Source organism: Aquila chrysaetos, chromosome Z (assembly GCF_900496995.4).
Source record: "Aquila chrysaetos chrysaetos chromosome Z, bAquChr1.4, whole genome shotgun sequence".
Classification (NCBI taxonomy): Eukaryota; Metazoa; Chordata; class Aves; order Accipitriformes; family Accipitridae; genus Aquila; species Aquila chrysaetos.
Genome location: NC_044030.1, coordinates 86,726,169 through 86,748,738, shown reverse-complemented (window position 1 = coordinate 86,748,738; position 22,570 = coordinate 86,726,169). Strand labels below are relative to the sequence as shown.

The 22,570-nt window shown below is 49.0% G+C and overlaps 1 protein-coding gene across 24 annotated transcripts in view; it reads left to right on the top strand.

Moving 5' to 3' along the window:
• Positions 1-22,570, top strand: part of TCF4 (transcription factor 4) — a 247,603-nt gene that overhangs the window by 212,582 nt on the left and 12,451 nt on the right. For 18 of the 24 annotated variants that reach the window (XM_030003630.2, XM_030003629.2, XM_030003628.2 and 15 more), the window contains 4 exons: positions 5,614-5,681; positions 6,965-7,043; positions 9,703-9,779; positions 12,044-12,247. In XM_030003630.2, the coding sequence (XP_029859490.1) occupies positions 5,614-5,681; positions 6,965-7,043; positions 9,703-9,779; positions 12,044-12,247 (428 nt within the window). The remainder of the gene's footprint in view (positions 1-5,613; positions 5,682-6,964; positions 7,044-9,702; positions 9,780-12,043; positions 12,248-22,570) is intronic. The other 6 variants (XM_030003621.2, XM_030003618.2, XM_030003639.2 and 3 more) reach the window with 3 other exon arrangements.

The following is a 22,570-nucleotide window of genomic DNA, read 5'->3' as shown; positions in this document are numbered from 1 at the left end:
AGGTAACTGAGCGCCCGCTTGTGTGTATTTATGGCATAAGGCTTTTTTCCCCCCCATGTTTGTTGCCTGGTGTTTTCTATGTATGTATGGCATTTATTGCCCAGCAAGTTAGTGTTACAAGAGCTGCTCTTTACACATAATATATTTTATTATCCTGAATCAGGATCTTGCCAAACGTCACAACCTCGGCGTATGCCACGTCTTTTTCCAGGCCATGTATGAGTATGTTGAGCAGTACGGATCTGCACAACTGGGAATTTGCTGGTAATACTCCTCCCTTATAAAGCTAACTATTAATTCCTTCTCTTGTAGTCTCTCTCTCAATCATTTTTTAATCTGCAAGAATATCTTCACTTCCCTGTTATCTGAAGACAGTTTAGTTTCTTTAAGAGCCTTTGGGAGGTGGCTGTGTTGAAAGATGAGAGTACAGATCTGTTACATTTACTGGATGTCCTGCATCGATGTGCTCATCATGTTTTTGAAAGAATTTACATTTTCAGGACATGTTTTGCTCCACAAAAGCGGTGTTGGTTGTGCAATATGGTGTATTTATCCATATGTATATTGCACTCTGTTATCTTTCCTCGTACAGAAGTCAGATTTAAAATGTGGTGGCTCTCTGAATTCACAGAACCTTGTCTTCAGTATTGGTTTTTAATATTTTCTACCTTCTTTACTTCAGCACTAGTTTGGTCTAAGCAGTCGATTTTACACTGTGGTTAGAAGTTAGACATTTTTGAGTTTGAGTTTATTGAGAGCTCTTAGAAACATCATTTGGCTCTTCTTTAGTTTTCTTTTTGTTGACTTATTTTAAAGCCTTTACATTGACACTTCAGTTGGAGCCAATTTTTCTGACTAATCTCCTGTAAAATATCATCTGTCCCGTGGCAAGGCAGATGAAAATAATCTGTTTAGCATTTCTTCTATTACCCTTTTTATCCTTGAATTCTTCTGTTGCATCTTGGTTGTTTGCAGGTCCTACCAACTCTCCATCATTGTCTTTGTTTCTGATGGGCTTGACAAAGCTTTTAGTACTAACTTTTAAGCCATTAAAAATCACTCTTTCAAAGTATTTTTTTGTCTTGCGTGTAACTTGCATTAAATATTTGCCTAAGATACTCCGTCTTGCTCAACCCTTACATCTTATGGTTTTCTTCCAAAAGCTGAAGGGAAGTGGAGGAGCACTTGTGATGAAAGCCTTTTATTTAGATAGGATCGATACCTGTTCTGCATTCTACAGATTTTTTTGGAAAACCACCTGAGGGTCGGTTTTACCCAGAGGTGACAGAGCGAGGCTTTAGACTGTCTCAGCCCCTGCTGTGGTGATCCTCAAGTTATTTCAGAGTTCGTTCAGCCGGAGTTTGGCACACTCTCCGCAGGTTATCTCGCGAATGCCCCTGCCAGGAAGATTTATAGGGCTGCTGTGGGAGCACCGTGCGTGGATTTCATCAGATTACTCTTTGGTGCAGGGTGACAAATCTGGTGCCAGCTGGGCTGGGCTGCAATCCTTCTTCCCCACGACTCTTCCCTGCCGGCTGCTCGCGCACGAGGAGCGGGGTCTGCACGGACGTGCTCTGGGTATCTGCATCTGTCTTGGCGGTGCACATCCCAGCCTAGTCCAAATACACTTTCTTGCTTTTCATATACATTTTCTTCCATTCTGGGTGCTGTTCTGGACAGCAGCGGTGCTTTTCAGAGCTTGGGTAAATATCCCGATGGTTTAAACTTGAGAGTTGTAGTGCACACCAAAGCTGCCAGCTAAGCCTGTCCCTGCTCAGCCTTTGGAGTGTCAGCAGCTGTATTTAAATAGTGTTTCAGTGAAGCTGATGGTAAAGGGATGGACCAACAGCTGTACAATATTAATAGAAACAGTCAATTATATTCCATAGTCGTTCCCTATGTAAAGCAGCGCTGTACATTACCTTTCTCTGTAGTGATACCCTGGGTTGTCTTTTCCTACGTTTGAGGTCTGGTTCTTATTTCCATAGTGCCCAGTCCTGGGACGATGTTAGTTTTGTCCCATTGCTCCTGAAATCTTTGGGCTCTTGCAGCGGATGCTCCTTGCTGTGTTTCTTCTTAAAACTCTATTTTTCTGTTCTTCCTTCAAATGCAAGGTTTTCTTAGTCACCTACAGATTTCAGTCATGTCCCTTAGGTTACCAAAATGATAGCTAAAGCAAATAATAGTTCACAGTGTAAAATGGTCGGTGATGTAAGAAAGAAAAACACACATTAAAATAGTTAGCTGTATTTAAGTAATCCCAGTATTTTTGTGACATGAACGCTCTCAAAGATCTCTGTCTACTTACGTTTATCGCGGTCTTCCAAGCAGAAGGTGCCGCAGTTACCTTCCTTTGCCCGTTTTCTCCACTGTCCCTGAGAACCCAAACCCAAGAGCGCTGGCTTTGCAGCAGGGAAGGAGCCTCAGCCCGAAGCGCCCGTGCGTGCCCTCCTCCCTCCTCTGGCCTTTCCTCGGGGTTTTGCAGCCTGCAGCTCAGAGCCATCCCGAGCTGGGCTTGCGTCTGGGGCTGCTGTTCAGTAGCCACCGATGGATGTTCTTCTCCATGAATTGGTATTTTTAGATCTATTTATATGTTTGGTCTTTGCATACCTTAAAGCAACAAGTTTCCCCATCTGACTGGACACTGGTGAACACACACACACACTCCCCGCTTTTTTTTGTTTTAATGGGTGGCTTTCAGTTTTTGTATGGGGATAGCAATGAATAATGATGCAGAGCTTGCCTTCCCCTTGTTGTAAACCTCTACTGTATTGCTTTTCAAGCATCCCTTTCCCAGTGATGCTCCCTCTTCTCTGCAAAAGGGAACTTTGCACACTGCTGCCCATCTCTGAGGCTCTCCCTGTATGTTTTCCAGGCCTACCACAGTAATTTGTCTTCAAAGTCTTTCAGGAAAAGTTTAATATTCAGTATAGCTGAAGAATTCCTTTGTTCTTAGCGATAACTAATATAAGACGTGGCCCAGCTCGGCGCTGTCAGGTTTCTAAGAGCACGTGGAGCAAGACTGTGGTCCCTGCGTTTGCTTCTCCCACAGGACCAGTATAGCTCATCTCATTAGGAGAAACCAGCCTTCAGACAGACAAATGTAGGACTTAATTTTAGGGTAATGCAGTTAGAGTCACTTAGAAAAAGGAAAAAACAATGCATGATTTACATTTAGATTCACAGTTCACTTTAGAGTGAAGTAACTGAATTTCTGGACATCTGCCTGGTGTTATTCAAGTCGCAAACCTTTAGGTTGTGATTTACAACATTAAATTACCCTGATAAGTTGTATCTCTAGCTGACACCGCCTGTTCTATCTGTCTTCGCGTTTCTTTATATATCTTTCTTTATACATCTTGATGCCTAATTTCAAACTGAGCTGAGATCACAAATAAGCTGTCATTGGCAGAAGAGCACATTTTCAAGTATACAATAATAAAAATAAAAAGTTTAACTAAAGGGGAAAAAAAGGAGTCAGCAAAGACGTCCTTGCAAACTGCGCTGTACACGTTTGTCTAACAGCATCTGGGACACACGTAGACCTTGAGGCCTTTCCAGAGGAGTCTGCTGTAGGAGAAATGCTGAACCATCAGAGTCATGCAGTCAGGTTAAATGCAAAGATGCTGCATTTCTTAAATTTGTTAACGTGCATGTTGTATGTGAGAAATAGAAGGAAAATGCTGTTCTGTGCTATTCCTTAAGTTTTCCTAACTAGAACCTGCTGAAGCTGCTACTAGAAATTTTGGGCTTAGGCAGGACGGGTGATCAATAACTGATCCCTCTGACAGCAGAGATAAGGTAACTGCTAAGCAAGGAAGGCTGGGATGAAAGGGGCAAGGGATGGAGACTAGGGAAAGCTAACTGGAGACAGTGGATGAGATAAATGCTTACCGGGTGGGAAGACTGGAGGAGGTGGAACAAAAGGTTGCTCTGAAGGGGCATGGCAGGACATCCCCTGGACCACGGATTTCCCTGCTGCTGCTGTGGAGCTGCAACATCCACCGGCAGATCAGCTCATCGGCTTTGAGCGCTGGTCCATGTTCAGTTATGAGTAGTTACACCAATGGCCAAAATCAAAGAGCTGTAAAATGGATCCAACTCTGCTCTTTCCCATGCCCTGAATATTTAGCTGAGTAATGCTGGGGTGAAACTTGGAGGAGGCTTTTTAATATCACTTTTTAATGACCAAAAAAAGTGCCCGTGCTTGCGCTTTGTGGTACGAACGTGGGCAGTTTGGTCCCCAAGTCCTTTTCCCACGGGACACCCCCGGCTCAGAGCCGTGGCTAGGTTTGCTCCTGAAGTCCCCTGGGCGCGGGATCCCCTGGCCTCGGGGTACAGAGCCTGCCGAAGGGAAGGAGGGGGGACTGAAGCCCTTCAAACCCCGCTGCGTATGGGATCCTGTCCTGCCTCAGCCCTTGTGTTCCAGACATTAATCCAGACTTTCAGGGGTGGTTACCGACTGCTTGTTTCTCATTTTCTGGCCACCTGGCTTAGGGTCCTCAGAGATGAAAGCAGAACTATCGATCACAGGCAGCAGTCAGGCAAAGCTGCGCTTTTAGTTTATAAATGGACATAGAGATGCTGAAACTGGTGGGATGTTTCACCCTGATTTTTCTTTCCTTCAGTTTCTCCTGTAACGGAGAAGTTTCAATCCTGTCACCTGAGCGTGAGAAACTGGTGGCCTGCTACACCATGATTTTTCTTGCCCTAAATTTCTTAACATAAAAGGTACAATCCCATCACCTGAGAGATGGTGAAAAATCATTTCATTAAATGCTCAAGTGAAGTCAGAAGGAACGCTTTGGAAAAGTCCATATGGAATTTAATAATGTCTTTAAAACATGCGTTCAGAAGTATACAAAGGACCAGGGTCACAGAGTGAACGAGGAGACAACAAAATGCTGGGTAGCTGCCTATTGTCGGCACTTTGTCCTTCCCTCGCAGCGAGGGAGGCTAGGGCTGCCTGGGCGCGCGGCAGGAGCCTGGAATTAATGACTGATCCCAGTGCGGGTGCGGAGAGGGGAACTGGGCTGCGCAGGCAGGCTGAGCTCGAGCGTTCCCGGCTCCAGGGACTTGGTCTTTGCTGCCTTTATAATGGTCCTCGGTGGTAGTTTTATGTGTGAAATATTGCCCTTATATGTGTAAGTGCCTTAGAGTTTTTGAAGAAGAACACCCTCGTTAGAGTGGATTAGCACAAACTCGGCGCCCTGGGACGGGCACCGGCTCTGAGCACAGGCAGGGGAGGCAGGAGCCCTTCCCCAACCCCGGGCTCCGGCTCACCGCGGGCTTGCCTAGCTGTGTGCTTGCGTATTTTCCATACCTTTGAGCATCTTCTATTAGAAGCCTTTCTTTCAGAAAAAGCCACGTGGCTAAGTACTATCAAATACGCAATGTATTTTTTAAAAGAAAGCACGTCAAGTTCATATTTTATCTGCAAAAATGGAGCATGAATGTGTTTGATATCTACCTTAGCAAACAAATTAATGGTAATTAAAGATTAATTTTATGTAATTAGCATTAAAATGCAATTAAATTATGAGTAAGTGGACCAGGAATAGAAGTCTATGATGTCTTACTGTCTGTTTTTACATCGAGTCTTTTGTTTTTCAGCAAACAGAGGAAGTGGGGCAGCAGGCAGCTCGCAGACTGGTGATGCGCTGGGGAAAGCACTTGCCTCTGTAAGGAAATATTTACTTTGGAATACACGTTTACCGTTTTGAAAGTGTGAACTTTAATCAGAATTTGGACGCCTGGAGTTTACGAAGATGAACAGCAAACGGGAGAGATCTGGTCTCAGAGGTCACCCGCGTGGAGTTACTGCCAACCGAAATACTGAACAATCAGTGCAAAATGGTGTTTAAAAAGTTTTAGACTTAATTTTACGGTAGAATAGAAAGGGAAAGAGGGGAAGCCTTGACCTGGTCCCGTTGACTGGGTGCCAAGGAGCTGTGTCTGTTAGTCTATCACACACTGCATTTCCTAGGGCAAGGGAGGTCTGAACAGAACCCAGCGGCAGGATGACTTCTGCACTACCGAGCCATCCACAAACAGGATTCCTTTTGAATTTGCCTTTAGATTTTCTATTTTTCATGGCAGTTTCCACCTATTCAGTTACTGTGGTTGCTGTTAAAGTCAGCAGTTACCACCTCTTACCTGGGTAGCTGGGGTACGGCAGTTTTCCAGCTCAGAGCGGGAGGAAACCCTGCCGTGCCCCAGCTATTGCTGCGGTACCAGTTGGCACGGGCTGACTTTTAATAAGGACCACTATAGTTATTTTCTGGGCAGAGTGGGTTCCATTGAGTTCTCATGAGAGTTAATTTTTTTTGCATATTCTTCGATGCTTCATTGAAAAAGACGAAAAGTCACGCTCTAGTTTGCCTGAAATAACTGATACAGTACAGAATCCACTTTGAAGTGGTGCCCTGACAAATGGCACGGGTGGTGAGCGGGGATGCCGCGGGGCGGTGGCACCCTCGCCCGGGCACGGGGCACGCGGGGGCTTTCTCGCCGGAGCAGCGGACGAGTAGTTGGAGTTTGCTGCTGCGGATTACCCGCCGTGCCAGGGTTTAACGTGCTCCGCTCCCTTTGCTTTATTTTGGCCGTTAAGGGATTTCAGCATAACGAAAAAGCAATTTTCAGGCGTGCTTTAAGGCCTTGTTCAATGACACTCGTTCGTAAAGTAGTCTATGCAATGAAAATGTGTATATGTACCGTAGCAGATCCGTGTGACAATCAGAAACCATCGCTTAATTGGCTAGTGTCTGTTCCCATCAAAAGGGGTCTGTTGTCTGGCTTCCTGCATCTAATACAGTTTTGTCTTTATAAAAATATTAATATTTGAATAAGAGGCTTTTTAACCTGTCCTGCTTTCATTTAAATGAACTGAATGCATAAGAACTCCATATTTCTTTCTGCATCAGTTTGTGATGGCTTTAGATTAATTCTGTATCATCTTTTAAAGATCTATTCTCCAGATCACACCAACAACAGCTTTTCATCAAATCCTTCAACTCCTGTTGGTTCTCCCCCTTCTCTCTCAGGTATTGTTGTTACAATTCTATTTTACTGAACGTTTCAACATATTTTTGGTAGGAGATGCCTAAATGAGCTCCTACGGTACTGGGTGTGAGATGCGCATCCAGCCGGCAGCACCAGGCGGTTCCCGAATTGCTGTGCAGCACGCGCAGGTGGCTGCTGGTCCCGCAGAGACGAGCAGAGAGGTGTCCTACACGCTGTATTTCCCGCGCAGAGAGAAGGTCGTTGCAGCTCTCGGGCGGAACGCCTTTACAGAAAAGCAGTGGTTTCACGCGCCCTCATTGCGGCTTTCTGCAGTGCCCTCGGGGTCTCGCGGCAGATGATTTCTGCCCTGTGCAGAGCGTGTCCCCGTCCCGTGGCCGTGCCCCTGCGCAGAGGCACCCAAGCCCTCGCGGCAGCCTCGCTCCGGGGTGGCCGTGCCAGGTACGTCTCCTCGGACGTTCCCCCCCCGTCCCCTCCTGGGGCCGAAGCAAACGCTTGCTTGATCCATAAAACGTGTCTCTGGACAAACCGAGCCCCTGTGAACCCAGTTGATTCATTTCATACTTTTTTTACAATAATCGCATATTTTAACTAAACCCACTTTACTAATAAAAGCCTAAACTGAAAAGGTCCGGAGGCCCAGGGTAGTTCTCATGAGCATCAGGTGTTTTAAATGTTTACCTGAATATAATTCAGATTCCTTAAACTGTGCGACTTTTCAGCTGGAGCATTCGGCTTCTCCTCCCATGGAGCACACGCTAACGCCTTGGAGAGGGCCCCTTGGCTTTCCATCCCCTCCTTGAGATGAGGTCTCTAATCACGAGTAACCAAAGACCCTGGTCCCCTCTTCGTTGTGCATGAGCCCTGGATCCCGTTAACCTCACCGGGAATCCTAAAAGGCAGCCGAGGCGGCCGTGTGTCCGTAGGGCAGCGCTGGCGAGAGGTGCGATCCATCCCTCGTTCTCCATGGGGCGTGAGTAGCAGGACGGAGGTGGAGGGAGCTCCTGGGCTCCTGATCCTCTAAAGTGGTGCCCCAGCCTCAGGGACCTACACCTAGTAGCGGCTCTGCAGTGACGAGACCCTTTTGGAAGGAGGGATGGAGAGAAGCTTGTGCTAGCCGGCAGCCTCTGCAGGAGGAGGTCCAGGAGGAGGGGTGGGAGGACACCGCGTCCACCTCCATCACGCTCGCCCCTTCTGAAGGAGCACGTGAGGTCAGGGTGACATCCAGTCCCCGCAAAGCCACCCCTAGCAGGGGATGGGGGACAAGAGGGACCACCCGGCCTGTCACAGCCTGGGGGGGTCCCGCACCTCAGAAAATGACTTTCTGCCCTTATTTTGCCTAGAATCGCCCCCGAGGTGTAGGACCGCCAGCACTGGGGCTGCGTTTCTCCTAGCGAGGTGCTGCCCTCCTTCCCGACGGAAGGGGCCGAGCCAAAGAGAAAAATCCTGTGCTAATTTGGGCTGCGTTGCTCTCTGCAGGCTCTACTGGGTAAATAGGGAGAAACGGGTGTCAAAATAAATAAAAATAAGGAGTATAAGTGCATTTAAATAAGAGCTGAAAGTGTTTAGCATGCAAAACGCTTTCCCTCAAGGATATCAAGGGCTAGTTAAAAATGATTTCAAAAGTAAAGATTGCCGTTCATTGCTCCATACAGTGCTGTAGCAAAACCTCAACTAAAAGCTCCATGGGGACCAGAAAGGGAAGATTTAAGTTTTAATTAAAACTGACATAATTTTGACTTTTATGAGAAGAAAAATCTTAACTGTGAGAGCCTAAAAAAATTGCCATGAGTTCCACCCTGGCCTATCTCAGTCCAAGCAAATGCCACTCAATGTAGACAGTAAGATTAAATTCCTAATATTTCCATCTCAAATTCTTAACCCTGTTTTATGAGATCATTCAGAAGATCACTCGTTCAAAAGAGCATTCTAAATTGTCTAAGCGTTGTGCTATATGTATAAAAGCTGTTGGGAAACTACTTGAAAACACTTCTTTTCCCCATGTTTGCTTTGCCTCTTCCACGAGGGCAAATTTTTCCTTAGAAAATGCTGCTGGAGACCAGGAGCCCTTTTCTTCCCGCAGCAGCAGGAACAGATTTAGAGCAGCGGATACAAACCAGAAGGTTTTCGGTCAGACCCTTGGCGGTCTCACCGGGCCAAACCAAATAATCTGCCCAAAGAGAGCGCAAACCTTATCAGCGTCTACGTGAATGTTGTGTGCAGTGCTTTTACTGACTTCTTTTTTTAAGATTTTGTAAATTTGATGATGGGATGACGTAACCGGTGGCACGGAGTGTGTCTGGAAGCAAGGCTAGGAGAATGGGCTAGTCTGTGCTGGGCTCGCATAGGGGTCCAGCCGCCCTGCAGCACCCTGCAGCCGCGCTGCTTCTCCTTCCACCACCGAGACGTTTCCTTCTCCCGGAGCCTCTCGCAGCTCCAGCTGCCGAATGAATGCAGCCCTCTATGTGGAGGAGCAGCCCGGGGGAACTTTGTGGCCTGCATCTACGTGCTTTGCTACAAAATACCTTTTTTTTTCATCCGTGTGTATTTTGGAAGTTCTCCATATGTCTGCTCTATAGTCTATCTGGAATACGGCATTTACATGTCTACAAAACTGTCCAAAAAGTTTGAAAGACATTTTTGTTTGCATAGTTCTAATGGTAATTCCAATTTTACTATTAGCAGGCACAGCTGTTTGGTCTAGAAATGGAGGTCAAGCGTCATCATCTCCCAATTATGAAGGTCCCTTACACTCTTTGGTATGTTTTGATTAGTGACCTCCTCTGCCTCAGTATTTTACTTGCTGTTCTTTCCATTTCTCATCCATTCTTCTCACACAGGTTTTCATTTCGTTAGTGACCGCTATGCCCTCGGACTTGATTTTACCACCTCTAAATTCGTATCATGGGTGCCCCGTGCTATAGATACGTGGTGCGGTTTGAGATGCTGCTGGCCAGCGTCTCCTGTTTGACAGGGGATGCAGTGCTGGAATCTACTGAAAAGGGGAACGAGGACCACAAAAAGAGGGGAGGATGAGCAGGCAGATGGAATAGGTTGAAGAGAAAAGGGGAGTAGAAAACCGTGGTGGCTGTCAGACAGGACGGAGCGTCCGTCAGTCCCACGGAGTGAGGGAGGGAGTGCAGCTGGTGCGGCAGTGGTCGTCAGGAGTCCTCTCCCCGGGAAAAGCCGGCAGGCTGTGTTTGCCAGGCCGAGCTGGTCCTAAATGCTCGTGTGGCAGAGAGGGTTAAAGGGATGTCAGTAAGATTTGTTACCTTTCCTAATGGAAAGATGAAGTAAGAGTTGGAGCTGGTCAGAAGCACGCTAGGACAGAGCAGAACTGTAGAGAGCCCCACGTCCTCTGTCTCACTCTTCTCGGCCGGTTGTTGGTCTCGGTTGGAAGCCTAGGGGGTTTCGCTAATCGGTGTGAAATGCCTGACATGTTGTTGGGTGTAAAAGAAATAGCGCTAGAGCTTAAAAGTTTCCTTTAAAAAAAAGCAATTGGGTAATTCCCGAGAGCACAGTGTCTGACCCCCTGAGTACGGGGCGATGCAGCAGTCCTGCTGGCTTCGTTAGAAGTTTGCCAGAGTCAGGAATTGGTACGGACTATTTATACTGCCCCGATACAGAAATCCTTCTCATGATTGACCGCGATATTTTCTAGGCTGGCTGTCTTCTGGAGATTTTTTAGTCATTTTGGTTTTTGGAGAGCAGTGGGTTGGTTAAGAGATTTGCTGAAGAGACCCATAAGCTATGCCTGATTATTTTTGCAGCTCAGGTTCCCCAGTGCTTGGGGACTGTCCTGTCGAGCTTCCCCTTTTCCTATTTTATTAAAGAGCAAAGACTTCAGGTGCCCGGGCCCGCGCATGGCTTGCGCTGGGGATGGCTGAGGACAGCGGTGGGGCTTGGGGGAAGCGGAGCAGGGGGTGCAGGGGGGTCTCTGTGGGCAGCGGCTCCCGCAGCGGGTTGTTCCCGGAGCATCCCACGCACACGCGCGTCCCTCCTTTTGCGGAGCAGCCCGTGCGACAGGCAGGCTGAAGCCTCGAGGTCGTTATTCCCTGCAGCCCGTTGCTTCTCCTCGTCCTCGCCCCGCCGGCAGCACGCCTCGGGGGCTGGTTTTTGGCTGAGCGGGAGCACGGTGTTGGGAGGCGGTAACGCGGCGAAGCAGCGGTTGGGGATCTCGAAGGCCCTCCCCAGGGCCCAGAACTTTTAGGATGGTCGGAGAAGTGGGAGGCGAGGGCCCCTCCTTCCCGGGCGCGGGGTTGTAGGGACCCCAACGGCATTGTAGCCGGGGGGGGGGTGTTCGGAGCAGCCCCGTACCCCTCGCCCCCCGGGGACCGCCCCGGCTGCTAGTTGTTAACCACATCGCTCACCGGCCGTAAGCTGCTCAGTTAGGGAAGAGTATTTATTGCTGCTTTTACCAGTGATAAAAAGTGATTTCAGGATGCATACCTGCAGGGAAAAAAATCCAACTAGCAGCAAGGGACTGTAGGACCTGGTAGTTTCTCTTTCTCTCTTTGTGTGTGATCGTGGGATTAGATGGGGGGAGGAAAATCCCAGTCAGAGATTGATTACAATTAGAGGTATATTTGTTTCTTTACTTCTACTTCTTTTTTATTTTTTTTTATTTATTTTTTTTTTTAAGTATCACTAAAACTTTTCAAAGACATAGAGGGCAACATATGTACTGTAATGATTATGTTCATGAGGAATCATTGAACCTGTTTTGCCCATGAAAATCAAAGCTGTACTCGTGTTAACCATGCTCTCTCCTTCCCCAAAACGCTACTCTAAACATTGCCCTAGGGAAACAAAACCACTCCTCTCCGAAAAAAAAAAAAAAAAAAAAAAAAAAGCCAAAACCAACAAAAAAAAACCACCAAGGGGTTGAGAAGGAAGGACTGGCTGTCAGTGACCGTGCCCCCGCGCGCCCCACGCACACCGGCGGCAGCGCCTCGTGCCCGGCGCTGGGCAGCCCTGCGCGCCTGCTGACGCTCTTCCCGCTTTGTTTCTCGCACACAAACAGCAAAGCCGGATCGAGGACCGCCTGGAGAGACTGGACGACGCCATCCACGTGCTGCGCAACCACGCGGTGGGGCCCGCCACCGCCATGCCGGGGGGCCACGCCGACATGCACGGCTTGATAGGGCCGTCGCACAACGGAGCCATGGCCGGTCTGGGCTCCGGCTACGGCACCGGCCTGCTCTCCGCCAACCGGCACTCGCTCATGGTAAGCCGCGGGGCTCGCCGGCGGCGCTGGGGCGAAAAACTAACCGGTCGCCGGGGCTCGGAGAGGGAAGGGACGGGCGGGCGTAAGGGTCCGCAAGGCTTTGCGTCTTCTCGGAGGCGGTCCGCGCTAACGCGTACGTGCGCGTTCACGGAGGGAGCGGCGCTGCCTTTCCTTCCCGCGGCGCGTAGGTGAGCTATTTTACGGCTCCAAACGCGCGTACGGGCGTTTCGCTCCGGTGGCCGCCAGCGCGCCCGTTTCTGTTTGTCCCTGCCTGTGCCCTCAGCCCAGCTTGGCGCGACTCTTGCCACTGGTACTGAGCCGCTCCGCTCTGCGCCCGGCCTCGTTAGCCATCCTTGCTGACGCAGCTCGGGTCGGCTGAGGGCACGGGCGCACCGAGAAGTCGCCGGCGGGCACCGCGGTGGGTGTACGGGGAACGGCAGCCCCGTGGCAGCAGGCAGGAGCGTGCCGGCGAGAGGAGCGGCGGCGAGGTCGGGCTCTCCCGTGCCTTTCCATCGGTGGTTCACGTGGCCGCACGTCGGGGCGAGCCGCGCAGCCCCCGCTGACCCTTCTTCTCGCAGCCACGCGCGCGGGGGTGCAGATTGCGCGCGCGTGCGTGGCAGAGGGCACGAGGGGGTGTGAAATCTTTGGGGGTTCACTTATTCTTTGACTTCCAGGCCAGGTGAACATAAAGTCACTGCCCTTACCCAGGTCCTGAAATGCTCTTCCTTTTTTGCTTTCAGAAAGATTGCGGTAGTGTTGCATTTCACTCGGGACCCGCCACTTGGCTTGGGAAGCTGGGTGCAGTTTTTAGCGTAAGGCGCGGTTTTGGCACGCGGGGCTGAAGAAGGTTTAAGGAATGGGAGGTAATCCTGTCCTTGTCTTAAACACGTGCTTAAATTTCGGGGGAGAAGGTAGTTCAGAGTTAGAGCTGTGTATGCTCACTGTGGCGTGTGTTCCACTCTGGATTACGTGACCTTTCTCCAACGTGAAATAGCCGGTGCACAGAAGCCTGGCTCTGCAGACCCTCCTCGGGCTCGCAAGCTCGTGCTTGCGTTACTGAGCCCCTGGTCTGTCGCTGCTGCCTGGGTAGGTGGTGTGTCACAAAAGCCTGTGGGATCAGGTCTGCAGCTTGCGTTACATGCACCACTTGGGTCTCCAGGACAGACGTCTTGCACTCTGCAAAGGAAATACTTTGCTGTTGCTTTCTCTCTTGCAGAGAAAAAGCATGTCTCTTCAATCTTTTTCTTTTTTAATATATCAGAAAAATAATAAGGAAAACCGTCTAACACAATGCATGTGAGTCTACAGAAATCTTAAAATCCCTCAGCAGAAGTTAATGCAAAAATATCTGTCCTGTAGGAGCTGAGAAGCAGCAAGTCTCGATTAGGAAGCGGTGAGGTTCTGCACGTGCAGAGCTGAGCTAGATCAGTGCAATCTTCAACAGGATTAAAAGGCATTCGGTTTTACACTTCCAAATTTCATTCCAGAAATAGAGTTGCTTACTCACACGTGGAATGGAGGAAGGGAACAAGGAGTTATCTGGCAGTATTTTCAGATGGTTCAAGCTATTTAGGTTAATTAAGACTAGGGGAAAATATGTGGAAAGAGAAAGGGACCTGACAGATCCATGGCCAGTTTGCTGCTGCGCGGCGCTGTAGGGGACTAGGCTTGATCCCCTGCTCATCCCACATGCTAAGGGCAAGGCAGGGCAGATTAGAAGAAAGAATTTCAATTAACCATATACATATAGGGAGGAGAGCATATGCCTCCTCTAGAGTCGCATGGAAGTTTCTCCTCGGTGTGCAAGAATCCCTAAAAACAAGACCAAAACCCCCTTGAATTGAAAAGGCACACGAGAAAGGACACCAGAACTGATGGAGTGGCAGTGTATGCCTCGGGTATATATTTACACATACATACATGTGTGTATACCTTCCCTGGAGCTGCCTTCTGTTTTGGTTTTCCTATCTCAAAAAAGTGTAGTGGAATTAGGCGGAGTTCGGGGACAAACAGCAGGAATGATTGCAAGCATGGAAGGATTTTCATGTGAAGGGAGGTTGAACAGATTGTGGCGATTTTGTTCAGAAAGGAGATGAATGAGAGGAGACATAATAGAGGTACATGGAATAATGGACAGCATAGAGAAGGTAAATCTAGCTCTCCTATTCATCTTGCCTTATAATTAAAGAACAAGGGGACATTCAGTGAACCTGACAAAAAGAAATACTTTTTATTCAACACACAATGACCTGTGAAATTCATTGCTCCAAGATGTAATCAAGGCCAAATGTTCAGAAGCATTCCAAATAGGATTAGACATCATATGGAAAATGCAAACATTTAGAGTTTTATTTGACAGGATTCAGACTGGATTCCTCCTTTTTTTTCGCAAGGGAATTAAAAAAAAAGAAAGAAAGAAAGAAAGAACTTTGATGCCAGGGTGCGAGGCAACTGCTAGGGGAAGGCAGGAGCTTCTTCTGGTGGCCAATTATTTCATAATTACTGCATTCCCCGGTCTGCTGCGCGCTGGGGATGCCCCCGCGCTAGGCGCTGTCGTGATAGTCGGTGAGGTGATTATAAAATAATGAGCTTGCAGCGGTATTGAGAGCGTGGCTTTATTCAGCAGGGCCGTTCCTGAGCCTCGTGCGATGCTGGGGGAAGCTCTCAGGCGGCTCGTCCAGCCTGGCTGGCGTTGCTCCTGCCAGCGGAGCGGAGCGGAGGGCTTTCGGCCGCTCTCCATCCCGCGTCGGGGACGGCTCCGCAGCCCTCGGCACGCTCCGTCTCCGGCCAAGGGCAAGGTTTTACGGCTAAGCTTGGGTGCTAATCGCCATCCAAAGCCTTCACGACTGAGGTCTGCCATCTCGTAGGGAAATGAAAATATCCCAGCTGTCTCCTGCTTCCCCCCTGCAAGAAGAAGTTGGCTTTTCAGGTGTCCTTAGCCAGCTATCCTTGACCAAACAGTTCTCCCCTTCAAACTTGTCCACATACAATGCCCTGGGCTGAATATTTGCCCATAGTTTCTGTTGCTTCAGGTTATTAAAATCAGTTGTTGAAATTAAGCACCTGAGAAAGGAAAATAAGGGGGGTGTTGTGTGCTTTTTTATTGGGGTAGCTTTGTGACAGGCTCTGCTCCTCGTTAAATTAAACGTTACTAAAAGTGACTCTGTCGTGGGTAAAATATCATTAAAAGCCACAACTGAGCCTGCGCCATTTGCAGATTCAAAAAAATGTGAAGTGTTAACTGAAAATGGTCTGGTGAAAGGCTCTGAGAGGAGGTAAAAAGATGCTTTTTCAGCAGCTCAGTTAAATCCATCTCCTCTCCCCTTCCCCAATAAAATTAGCATGAACCAGACATTGTTTTGCTCTCTGTGGCAGTTGCTGAGAATTCACAAAAGGAAATTCTAGATTGTAATTTAGCTTGGCCTCAGGTAATATGTTAAATACACTTGGGATACATATAATCTAAGATTTTAGTTTGTACAAAGCTATTTTTTCCTCCAGTGTTTAAACAATACTGCTTTTAATGAAGAAATCTGGCTTTATTAAAAGCCAGATCTGTGACTTACAACTGTTTCTGCATATCTGCTCTCAATCAAGAGAAAAGAGTTTAATTTTTGTAGCTTTGTTCGCTTTGCATATGTTAAACTGATGCAACATGCACCCAGGGCATCACTTCAGAGACAGTTTGTTCCATAAATATGTGCTCCTCGCTTAAATACCAGATGTAGGTGAAGTTAGACTGAAACAAAAAAAAGCAGCAACAATGAGAAATCGAAGTGCCGGTATCGTGCATCTAAAAAATGTCTTCATATTTTTAGGAATATGTAGGCACTTGCTTTTTCAGGAGAAACGCCGAGTGATGGGGTCTGACCGGTTTTGTTTGGACTTCACTAAATAAGAATATGGTCAAAGCAGGGTGACGGAGCAGGAGAATTCGCATGCTTTGAGAGCAGTGCTGCTGCTGCAAATGAGACGGGGACATTTCTCTGAAAACCCCGAGTCTGCCGCGTTCCCAAGCAGCATTACTCACTGTCTGAAACCGTAACTTGGGTGAAAGAGTCGGGCCCGATAATTTCTTTTGGAAAACTGGTATGAATTTTGAAGTAAAAACATAAGAACAAAGGAAATAGTTTTTGAGTAGAGTCAGTCTGAAGTTAGCCTTTGACCATTTGATACATTCCACGCTGAAAAGGAAGTTGAAGGGGGAAAAAATTTAAAAAAAAAAAAAAAAAAAAATCAAGGAGGATACTGGTAATGTTTTCCACATTTGAATTTTAATACATGAAACAGGCTATAAAAGGCTGGCCAGCTGCAGTAAATAAAGTAGCAGTGGGAGGTATGGACCGGAAACTTGTAGAGCGCGCTGGTGGAAGCGGCTGTGCCCACCGCGCACCTCCGCGCGCTGCCCGAGCGTGCCGGAGCGACCCCGGAGCGGTGCAGAGCCCGCGCTCCCTGCCCGCATTCCCTGCCCGCATTCCCTGCCTGCTCTCCCTGCCCGCGCTCTCCCTCGCGCAGCAGATGTGCGACTTTTCTCCCCAGACAAAAATAAGGCAGAGATCGGTCAGATGCTGCTGGAAACGGGAATCAAGTGCTCCGGTTTTAATGGAATGAGGCCAGGTTTACAGCTGTGTGGCTGGGAGCAGAGTTCTGCTCCCTGTGCGAACGGTTTGCTATAGCAGGCTGTCTTAAAAGGGATTTCTTCTTTTACATTCCCTCACTTTTTTTATTAGTGGCCCAGTAAGGAGAGCGTTTAAGCATTTACTAATTTTTAGCAGGCCCCTGGAATTTGCTGATGTCCCTGTTTCTAATTTCCCCTGTGCCACGAGCAAACCGGCGCACATTAATTCACGCCGTTTACAAATACAATGTATTTGATACCAGTTTAGCAGCAAACTGGTTTAGAGGCGAAAGCCCGGAGGAGCTGCCCGCTCCTCTGCGCCCGCTGCGTTGCAGCAGCAGCAGCAGCACGTGCAGCCAGGAGAAGGGCAGCAGGAAAGTCGCAAAATCGGGATATTTCTTAAATCGCAGCCCTCGGGTGCCAGAGCTCGCAGGGCGTCGGGCACGGCTTCCTCGGCTGGGCAGGGTGGAGGGCAGGAATTCGAACACGGAGCATCCCCCGGCTTGCGCCCCAGCCCCAAAGCCGGGGTGCAGCAGCTGCTCGCCCAAAGCCGGTCCCTTTGCAGGGTGTATTTGGGGGTTGTGGGGCCGGAGGGGAGCGCGGCGGGGAAGGGGGGTGACCCGCTCGTCGAGCAGGGGAGGTGGGCGTTCGGGTTCCCCATCCCATCAAGAGCCGGGTTCTGCAAACACACGTGTGCTCGACTTCATTGCCACGCGTCGGTCCCGTTGGGACGATCCGTGACGTTGAGGTTAAGCGCGTGCACGAGCATTTGCGGGATCGAAACCGTCGTAATTGAAACGGAGGTAGCCTGCCTTGGCCGGGCTCGTAAAGCCGGTACGGAACCGCCCTGGGCACCCGCAAAGACACCTCCGGGAAGAGGCAGAAGTGGCTTAGAAATGGGGATGACGCGGGCTTTGTTGTCGGGCCGCTCGTGACGTTTCTGTCTCTGCGAGGGTCTTCAAGGCCAAAGTTGTAGAAGTCGCACGTCAAGACGAAAACTTGGGAGTTTTGGCCGATTTAATCTGCCCATCTCCATCTCTCAAGGGCATGAGCTAAGTGTATATTTTCAGCTTTAGCTGTGAATTTCCTGGCTTTCCGCAGTTCCTGTTATTCCAGAGGTTACACGGATTGCAGGGATTTTATCGTCACGTTTCGAATTGAATTGTAGAAAACAGCAAAATGCTAACTTTTGCAGAGGAATCTGAGAAGACACGTGTTTCTCTTGTAGCGATCCACGAAGGTATTGATTAAAATCATTACAAGCCAGAAACTGGTATACATTATTTTTAAGATAGCGCTTAGAAGCCCGTCAGCCAGCCTGCATGCTTCACGTGAGGGCCCACAGGAAGAGAGCGCGTTCGTGTGTATTTTTTTTTACATCCACATTAAATTAACTTATGGAATTTTCCACCCCTAGGAATTAGAGTAGCAGCTCATGAAGTAATTCAGTTATGTCATTCGTACATAAACAAAAAGAGTCAAGCGACTTGGCATTATTTAAAAGACAAAATTTGGCTTTTGCTGTTTTGTCTTACTATCTCTTCTTAATTTTTAGCACAGTCGTAGCTGCTGCGTCTGTGGTTTGTTTTGCTTGACCATGTTTTTCAGTTAGCAGGTATAATGTAAATTAAAAAAAAAACGGGCGGAATGACCTTGCTGGAATGAAGTCTGACACAACAGGCACCGGTGTCGGGTTTTTATATAGCACCGTTTTCTGCCTAATTGGTTGACATTCCTAATGCCGCGCAATTACAGCCTTTATCATATTTTTAAATTATTTTGGAGCTATAAAGTTCATTTCGACCCGGAGAAAAACCGCTGACCAATATTTAAACGACGCCTTTTCAGGAAAGCGTCGTCCTCGCACAACGGCTCCATTCATTTCGAAGCGGCTAATTAGCCACGTGGTTTTAAAAACCGCCCCCCCGCGTCGTATTTGGCTTCCCGGGACGATCTCCACGTGGCCGGCCCGGCGTGCGCGCGCTCCCGAGCGGCGACGGCGAGCAGCTGGCCGGCGTTTCCAGAGCCGCGGGGCGCGACGGCCGGACCGGAGGCGCGGAGCCGAGGCCGGTGCCGGGGAGGAAGGCGGCGGCGCGGGTGGGTCAGCCACCCGGTGCTCTGGACGGGACCCCCGTCATCTGGAACCGGGCGCCAAAATACGGCGTCCAGGTGCGCGGACGTGCTCGCAGCGTGGTTGCCTCCCCTCCCTCCCCGGGCGTTCCGCGAAGAAGAGTTAATGTTCTTAATCCGGTACTTTAGGACCCTTTATATCTCCGGATTTAGCCGATACTTAAATGAATAATCATCTCTGCTGGAAAGAAATCGCGGGGATTATTTCCGCGACTTCCCTCCGACGGCCGTGGCAACCCGCTTCTCTCCCTAATGGGTCGCAACCGGCCGCTTTTTCCCTTAAAATGCTGCCATTACCTCCCACGGTGGGAAAGCGAAGCCGGCGAAGCGCGGGAGACCTCGCGCCGCGTTAGGGCTTACGGAGCGGGGGGAGCGCGGCGGTGGGCCGCTCTCTCCGGGACCGCGAAGGGCAGAACGCCGCAGGAGGGGGCCTGGCGGGGGAAAAATCGGCTGGAAGTCGGCTCTTCCCACCCCGCGGGCGCGCGGAGCCGAACCGAACGCCCTCCTGCCGCGGCGGGGGGGAGGTGGGCTCCCCGGGGAGCCCACGGGGACGCGGGTGGGCGACGCCACGCCGCCGAGCCGGTACGCCGGCCTCGCGTGGAGACGTGGCACTTGCGCTTTTTTTTTTTCCTTCGTCGTCTTCTTCCCCTTCCTTTCAACGGCAAAGTCCGGCTTTGCCACTTTCAGCTGCGTTTAAATGGCTTTTGCACACAACTGGCTCGCAAACGGCCCTTTCATAAGATATTTGGCGAGCCGCTTCGTACTCGGCGCTACTTTTTTTCTGTAGAAAAAAATGTGAACTTTGCTTTTTTCCTGATTTAATGCCACTCTTAATGTCTTTTTTTTTTTTTTTTTTTTTTTTTTTAAATCCTTTCTTTCGCTTTTGATCTTATTTATAGCTGAGCCACCGGTCATATGGAAACTATTATTGTATAGCATGGAGATGAAAGACTTCGGTGCAGTTAAATAAGAGTGAATAATTTGGACCAATAATACACACATACAGTGAGAGACCATTTGTGTCAGAGTGCCCTGTGCTGTTCCCTTTTTAATATAGCGTTAGAGGTTTATAAGGGCTTTGCACAAATCTGCTTTCTGTCAGACTTATAAATTTTGACAATATTGAACACATGTTAACATGCATCACCTTACAACTTTCTTGCCGCGTGTTTTTATTTATCTAATTGGATAACACAAGGTCATCATTTTTAAAAGGACAGAGCTTGTTGCTTGTTGCGTTTGTTCACGATACGGGCAAGTTAGGAATAATCTCTTCCTAACCGTAGCCCGAAGCTGTGGTCCAGGCTATAGGTAATAGTTTTTCCTTTGTATTTAGAAAGTTAATGGTGCGTGTGAAGGCCGGCTCTCAGCGTGAGAGGGGTTAACTGTAAGGAAAGGGGTGCAACGCTCATAACTTCATAGGAAACCTTTCCCCATTCTTTACAGTTTATGTCTGCTCCTTACCATGCCCGAACTTCAAATGCCCATCTGTGAGCAATAAAAGAAACATTTGTACGACCATTTCTTACCACTGCTCAGGATTCACTTCTGGGTCAGGACGGGGCTTTCCTCGCTCTGGAGGACAAAGTTTCCATCGCCATCTACATGACAGGCGGAGAGAGAGATAATCCGGCTCATTTCGAAACGAAATGCAGCGCTTCGGGGCTGTCAGGTGCAACTGGGATTTCGGGGAGGAGGCTTCAGTTCAGAGGCACCGAAACAGCTCTCCGTGTCCGTGGGGTCTGATCGCCACGCGGGCACGTTTTCTCTTTCACGTTGGCTGAAAACCGAGCGTCTTCCCGGTCCCTCCGCAGGGACGGGTGACCCCCCCGTGTGCCGCGGCACACGCCGCGGGGTGATGCCGGGGGGGGGGAACTGCTGCCCCGGCCCCCGTTCCTCCTGGTCCCCGTGGCAGCGGCTGGGAAGGCACGTTTGGAGAGCAGGGTTTCGCTTTTTGGGGGGGCATCCGCGTCTGGAGCAGTGGAGGGGTGGCTTCGGCCAACAGCCTGCTCTGGGGACACTCTCTGCAGGGGTGATGTTAATAGGCATTGCGTAACGGCCAAATTCAATGCCGTACGTCTTGACATTGATGAAACAAGCATCTCAGGCAGCAGAATAGTTACTTTTTAAAAAAGAAGGAAAAACGCACTTTGTGGAACAAAGGCGAAACTGTGAATTCCTTCCCGGCATCCCAGCGTCGCGTTCTTTATCTGGGTTAACTACGCGTATACATCTCCATCAAGAAATGCTGAGTATTCAAGAATTAATTTCCACGTATTTTTTTAAAACAGCTTCCCATTCATGATGAGTGCATAGATAGTGCAGGTAATCTGGAATACGTACAGGCTAGCATAACCAGAAAAACCTGACGTTTGTACTGAGTACCTGTTACTGTATATAAAAATGAAAATGCAAAGGTAAGAGAAGACAAGGTCTAGCCTTCTTCCACCTATTGAAGTTTTTAAAATGCCATAAAAGACCAATGCAAGTGTGAATTCAGGCATCGTCTGTCCAGGTTTTCGTGCCGTGTCCATCAGCCTAGTACCTGCATGCCTCCAAAGAGACCTGCGCTGGAAGGTCCGCAGAACGATTTTGATCCTTACTGTGGGATCAGCCTTCTCTGTACCAGTATTTATTTATCTTCCAGAAGCCTTTTTAACCTTAATAGCCAAAACCCCACAGGACTGGGGCTTCTCATGGTTTTTCCCTTTGGCGGAATTATCGCAAGCAGACTGTACCTCACACCCGAGTATGCACACGTGTGCCTGGGTACCTCTGTGTGCCTGAGCTGGTGGCTGCGAAGGGGAAGGTTCAGGCAGACATTTGCACATCAACAGCAGAGCCCGCTTATACCTCCCGTGCACATTTTAGGATTTGTTCTTCGTTGGGGTTTTTTTTCCACTCCGATCTGCTGAGTGCTGCAGTAGGGGGCTGTTTAAAGAGATGGAAATAAATAAAATATTAATAGAACTTCAAAGTGAGTTTGATTCTCTAAAGATAAGTATTATTTATAATCTACACTCCCGGGCTGGGGGGAATGATTCATATCTTCGCTCCACCTCAGGGTAGAGCTGTTGTTTGTATAACAGACAAACCGGCGGCACTGCTGGCTGCGGAGGGAGGGGGAAGCAGAAAATGCAGCATCTTCTGTGTCCCTGGTGGTGCCAGGAGCTGCCCACACCCCAGGCTTGCAGGCGTTGCCGCTTTCAGTCCCTAACGCTTTCTATAGGACAGGCTTTATTTCAGTAAGTCGCATCCCTGCGTCCCCTGGCAGATGGTGGGTTTCGGCCGCGTTCGGCAGCGTGGCGGTGCTCTTGAAGGTCCGGGGCTCTTGGTGGTTGGGTGGAAACCCCTGATGACATTTAAAGGAAAAAAGGAAATGATATTTAAGGAGAAAAGGAAATGATGTTTAAAGAGAAAAGTAAGTGGCCAGCCCATTTTAGGGGACATCTGAGGCCTGAAGTTTGCTGTAAAAGCAGTCGTTTGGGTACCCATGCAGGCCAGAGCATCCCGTGGGCGGGGAGATGCGGTGCTGTGGTGAAAACCACAGCGCTGCCAGAAACCGGCCCTTGTAG